The following is a 6741-nucleotide window of genomic DNA, read 5'->3' as shown; positions in this document are numbered from 1 at the left end:
AAAATATAGAAATATTGATTAGTTCGTTTTGCTTCAAATTTATTATCATTTCAAACATGTAATCATTACTGTGTTATCATTACATTTCTTCCCTTCAGGGATCATTAGCAACAGATAACAGCAAAGGATTTGCAATTTTTTTTCCTTTTTAAAAAACTTTTTTTTTTAAAAAATAAAAGAGAAAGGAATACCTTTTTATGAATTGGATTCAAAACTCATTTACGAGTTAATTAATTACGGGGGAAAAAGGAAAAAGAAATATCAAGGAACATTGTATCATCGATTGTTGTAAAATCAAAATTTAATAGTATTGTTAAATAATCTAAATGAAGTGATAATGCTTGCAGAGGAGGAATTTCTAACATTCTATTCACTCCATTATCATTATCATTATGATCATTACCATTATTATTATTATTGTTGTCATTATTATCATCATCAACATTATTATCATCATTGTTACCATCGTCATTATTACCATTATCATTACTGTCATCATTAATGCTATCATTATCAACATTAGTACTAGTAATCATCATAATCATTATCAGCAACAGATAGAATGGATAAACCGGAATGTAAGACTCAATTTTCCGAAGCAGTTTATTTATTCCCACTAATGATTCAAACTTTGTTTTTTCTCCTCCCTCTCTCTTCCTCTCTCTTTCCCTCTCTCTCTTTCTTTCTCTCTCTCTCTCTCTCTCTCTCTGTTTCTTCTTTCCTATCGTAAATCATTCATTTTCAGTGCACTACTTTGTAGTGTTGTAAACAAACAAACAAACAAGCTCATCTACACATTCTTTGTTTTTTTTAAGTTTTTTTGGAATGCCTAACGATAACACCAAATAATATAACAAAACGAGATTGAAAGATTATATCAGTAAGGAAGTATGTGACAGATAGGTAAGAACTTGGTAACAAATAGGTAGGAAGTCAACCAAAAGCTTTTCTCTCCTCCCACTTATCGAATTATGAATTCTAACGACGCTCAATGCGCTTATGTATATATGTGTGTATGTATGTATGTGTGTCTGTGAGTGTGTGTCTGTGTGTGTATGTGTATGTGTGTGTCTGTGTGTGTATCTACATGTCTGTATGTAAATGTGTGTATACATTTTAACAAATGGAACGGTGTTTTTTTAAAGGAAGTATTTCTAGGAATCGTCAGTAACTGCACTTTTCCCTCCATCCGAAGTTTTTAGAAAAAAAAGAAAGAAAACGATAGCTGTATGTCAATGCATGTGTATGTTTGTATGTGACAGACTTTCCTCTATGTATATATATATATATGTATGTGATGTATGTGATGAACCTAATGCAAAAGATGTATGCATGTATGATAAATGGAATTTGATTTCAATTGAGACCATAATGTGAAAGTGAAAAAAGATAGAATTGAGAATGATATGAAGCAATGAGTTTTTTTCCTCGTTTCCCCGCCTTTCCTTCCTTTTCCTCCGCTTTTCTCTCCCCCGCCCTCCGCTTTTCTCTCCCCCGCCCTCCACTTTTCTTTCCCCCGCCCTCCGCGTTTTCTTCTACCCCGTCCTTTTACTTATCTTGAAACGAAAAGTTTTTCTGCTTCTGTTTCTCTTTTTACCAGTTCTCTTTTTTTAATTTACTTCCTAATTAATAATTAAACAGGTGATAAAAATTTTCATTGATGACAAGAAAAGAAATAATTTAGTTTTAGGATTAATGAAACAAAGCGTTAAGGCTATAAGCATATTTGTGATGAGAAAAAAAAAACTGTCGACGACTGCATAACCTCAGAAGAGGAATTGAAATGGAATGATTGTGTAAGTATTAATCAATCAATCCACTGGGATAGATTGATCTTTTGATTAAGAACCAAATGAGGTGGTAGAAAAGGAAAAAGCGATGGTAAAAGGGAAGGCCTGAAATAGAAAAAATGAGGTAGAAAATCAGGCAAAAACGTGCAATTCAATAAATGAATTTTAAGACTACGGTAGGGTTAGAAATGGCTTTTTTTAAAAACTTGAATCAATGAAATTTTTCTTTTCTGCTCCCTTTTTTTCTTTTTCTTTGGTTATTCACTTAATTTCGAGCAATGATCAGAAATTCAAAAATAAAAAATAAAAAATAAATGGGAAAAAATGAGAGAAAGTTGAATATAAAAGAAAGGAAGAAAGAAAGAAAGTACGAAGCTGTCAGTGTTATGTTAGAATTAATTAATTATACTCCTTAAAACTTGAAAAAAAATTTCAAAAAAACTTAATTAATTAGTTACACTTCTTAAAATTTGGAAAAAAATTCAAATTGAAGAGTTTTTTTTGCAACTTATTCTAAAATGGATGAATCGTTTTTATTTCCCTAAATACATTGCGAAAAGAAAAAAGGAAGGAAAGAAGAATGATTAGGATTCAACAGTTGATAATAAGCATGCATCATATGCAAGGTAATACAGAGAGGAGGAATTTAAATTGAGTTCTTGATTGAAATTAATTTTTATGATCAATCTTGAAAAAGGTAGCAATGAGCGGGAATCAACATAATCATCAATCGTTTACTAATTAACTCACAATTACGAAGAATTCCATATTCAGGGAGGACTAATTGCATTTTCCAATCCCGATCCCGATTGATTCCGACCCTGATCACGGGGAATTCTTACGTGACACATTCATTTGGAGAATGCACCAATGATAACAATTTGATGATATCATAATTAATCTAAAAACTAATCAAATTTTGGAATTAAAAATAAATGAAAATCGATTAAAAGAGAAGAAAGAAAAGGATGGAATACATTCAATATATACGAACATATTTGGTTGGTTTTGCTTAGTTAGTATCATTTGATAAAATAGAAATATGAACATGATGCTAACAACATAGATGCTAATAAGATGATGAGAAGAAGACGAGAAAGATAGGAGAGAGATAGGATGGTAAAACTGATATGAAATGGAGATGATAGAGGACGAGGACGAGGAATGGGTATTGGAGCCATGAACATGTTGGCACTATTATTCATTATCAGCCATTCCGAACGACATTGTGGAACAATCCAAAGAACAAAGTGCCATACCATTGATGGCCGTTGCAAATTAACGAATGAATGTAAAAAAGATGCATCACATTCGAAAATGGTTCGTTCATTTAGTATGTAAATGAATATTGATATGAATATATCGATGTATATCAGGAATTCAGGATATTATTCATTTTGTATATCAGGAAATCAGGAAATTATTTATTTTGTATATCAGAAATTCGAAATATTTATATGTTAGGTATTCAGAATATTTTGTATATCAGAATAGAGCAACAGAAAACGGTTCATTTGGATAAACAGAAATAATGTAAGTATAAATATATCGATGTATATGCATATCAGGAATCTAAGGATATTACTGATTATCCATCATTTCGAGTTATTCTTTCTTTTTTGTTAAAAAAAAAATTATCCCTTCTGCTCTTTTACTATCCGGAAAATTTACAGTTTATAAGTAAATGATACGAAATTTTTGTAGAGGAATGGATAAAAATTAGGAATAATTTTAATAAATGATTAAATTAATAAGCTTACTGAGATGAAGATGCAATTTGGATTCAAAGAAGATCAATATTAATGATAGAAAGAGGAAAAGAGAATTTTGTTTGTCTATACATTTCCTTCATTTTATATTAATACCGTCTATCAATTAGTAACGTCAATTAATATTGAATATTAATTAGTATTTATTATTTCAGACATCAATTATCGGTCAATTTTCCACCAACCATTCGGAATCATTAGAATGATAAATATTAATTTATAATAAAATAAGATATTAATTATGATTGATATTAAGGGAAAGATGATAATTTACTTTAACTCCTTAATATTTTCATTTTTTAGATGCAAAAAAAAGCTGTTTATTTTCTTCTCTTAACTTATCAATCATTATTATCATTATTATTATTATGACTGCTTCACTATAGCTGATATCGTTATCTTATGCTGGTAACTATTACACATCATCTTACACTGTTAGCGATATTGATAAACGGATAAGAAATAACAGTGGTAAGTATTAAAATAAAGCTATACGTCTTAAACGTGATAACATAGTTATGAATCAATCAACCAGGAATTTAAGCCTAAAAATTTCGAATTTTTTCAAACTAATTGTATGATACTTTATGAATTATTAATAAAAATTGAACAGTTAGTTTTTGAAAGAAAGCAAAATACTCTCATAACTGGAAATTAATTATATGAAAAAGGAAACTACAACATTACTCAATATGTTTGATTGATGTGAATAAAAGTTCATCTCTTCTTTAACTTACTTTATGTACATGTGACAAGTAAACTTTACATCTATGGATGAAAATAACAAAATAAATGTGTAATAGATAAGATAGAACAAGCTGAAAATGATTACTATTATATATAAAAGGTAAAAAATGCAGGTAAGCTAAACAACAAAAATAAATATTATAAGAGCGATGCAATCAGGAAATATTTGTCACCCAATGATTTTACTCCATAAAAAATGTCCTTTTCCATTCTTTTTTAACGGAGTTGAGCGGAGGTAGAGAGAAGGATGCGGGGGGATTAAAGAGTAAAACTGGTCCATCGAAATAAAGTAACTTTTTTTTTTGTTTTTCCAGTTCATTGGACAAAAATTCATCACAAATGCACAAAACACACATTTACAGATATTGGTGACACATACACACACACACACACACCACACATACACGCACATGCACACACACACATACACACGCACGTGCACACATACGCACGTGCACACATACGCAGACATGCACACAACACACACACATACACACACACATACACACAGACATACATACACACATATATATAAGAATGGAAAAATTGTTAAGTTTATTTCGATTTTGTTTATTTGAACTAAGTGTTTTTCTATCTTCTTTTTTTTTATCCAAATATTTACACTTTTTGTTAAGACAAACAGTGCAAAATAATGATGATAAAGACGAAAAGGGAGAGAGAGAGATTTAAAAACTAAAGAGAGAAAGAGAAAAAACATTATGAAGTTAAATTTAGATTGATGAATTAAACAAGCTAATGATAAATAGTATTTTGAAATTTCAAATGAAATAAGATATGAGAGTTGAATGAAAATTTAAAGGAAAAAGAAAAACCAAAACAAGACGGATTTGCGTAAGCAAAAAGACATTGTGATGGATAGGGAAAGAACGAATGCTTTTTGCAACTTATAATCAATAAATATTTTAATTTACTTTGCATAATTTATTATTGCTTTATCTAATTTAATTATCAAATTATCTTATAACCTGATATATGTAGATAGAACTAATTCTAATTGTCTTATAATCTGAAATTAATTCAACATGCAATTAAATTGGGTACATTGAAGAAGAATCAATCGGTCTATACGAATGTTGGTAGCTCTATCACGCTTCATTTTTATGAATTTCACGAAATCGTTGGAATTCACCATATTCTATCCTTGATATATTTATGGACATATCAGAAATTGAGATGAAAAAAATCAGTTAAACCTAAAATTACCATTTCTAGCTTTGATTTATCTTAAAAAAAAGCCAAAAAAGGTCGGTAACAAAATTTTTTCGTCATTTTCAATTCTATCTCAATTTGTTCACTCCTTTATGCAATCAATCCTTTTAATAAAATTTAATCACTTATTTTTTGATATTATTTGCAAAATTGAAACAATTTATATAAGTGTAAGTTCAATGAACTTCTAATAACTGCATTTAAAATTTCAAATATTTCCAATCAATTGTTTATTAAGGAAAAATCCGAAATTTACGAGCAGCAATTATTAATTATTCTATGTTTAATCAAATTTAAAATGAAACCAACCCAAGTGTTCGTTTCTTTTCTCCCAATATTTCTTTTTTCCTAGGGGATTTGTTACTTTAACACGCCAGAAATCACAGGTCACACGGAAGTTAGTAGAATATTTTTTGTTTAATTAAACAACCGAGTCACGATAGGAAACAATAAGCACAATGAATTACATACGTTAATCAAACCATTTTTATTTCATTGAAAACTTTTCGAATTTCAAAATAAGCTGTGAACTTTCATTTATGGATAAATTTAACACAATAAATGAATAAATGAGTGAATGGAATAGGTGATTTGATACACCAGTTATTGCCAATTAGTGCTAATGGATCATTTATGGATCAGCCAATTGCGAATCACATTCACTATAAAGATTCCCGAGGAAAAGCGCAATGTTACCATTATTTCTTGTAATCATGGAAGGGTGAGGAGATAATTAATATAATGAAATCCAATAAGAATTTTTTTCTACAAAATAGAATTATTGCTAATGCCAATCAATCCCGTGTGGCTTGTTAAATTTCAATTGAACTATTAAAGACGAAATTCTAACCAACCAAAAAGTGAAGGCTATTTTCATTCTATTTTCATTTGCTGGATACAAGTAAACTTGAAGTATAATTTTTAGAAAGACTTAAATATAAGCTTCAACCGTGCAAAAAAGAAAAATAGGGAAATAGCAAGCAAACATCTTTCGTTACATTTTTTTTCACCATTCATTTACAATTTAAGAAAGTGACACCAACGACTTTAAATTAAGATATTAAAGAGATCTGAAATTAAGATGCAAGATTTTGGAAGCATTGCAAAGGAATTTTGTATTACAAATAATTTGTGAATAAACGACGTATATATATATATATATATATATATATATATATATATATATATATATATATATATATATA

General features: G+C 29.0%; 2 protein-coding genes across 2 annotated transcripts; one reads left to right on the top strand and one right to left on the bottom strand.

Annotated features, from left to right (window-relative positions):
• Positions 1-230: 230 nt before the first annotated feature.
• Positions 231-545, bottom strand: LOAG_10692 (hypothetical protein; the record flags this gene model as incomplete). The annotated part of the gene is made up of 1 exon (XM_003146216.1): positions 231-545. The coding sequence occupies one exon, from the start codon at positions 543-545 to the stop codon at positions 231-233; it is 315 nt and encodes a 104-aa protein (XP_003146264.1).
• A 2409-nt stretch (positions 546-2954) lies between these two features.
• LOAG_10691 (hypothetical protein) lies at positions 2955-4499 on the top strand (the record flags this gene model as incomplete). The annotated part of the gene is made up of 3 exons (XM_003146215.1): positions 2955-3110; positions 3946-4030; positions 4420-4499. The coding sequence occupies 3 exons, from the start codon at positions 2955-2957 to the stop codon at positions 4497-4499; spliced, it is 321 nt and encodes a 106-aa protein (XP_003146263.1).
• Positions 4500-6741: the final 2242 nt, after the last annotated feature.

The sequence above is a fragment of the Loa loa genome (assembly GCF_000183805.2).
Source record: "Loa loa unplaced genomic scaffold supercont3.177, whole genome shotgun sequence".
NCBI lineage: Eukaryota > Metazoa > Nematoda > Chromadorea > Rhabditida > Onchocercidae > Loa > Loa loa.
The sequence above is the reverse complement of the archived record's forward strand: the minus strand, read 5'-3'. Positions and strand labels throughout refer to the sequence as shown.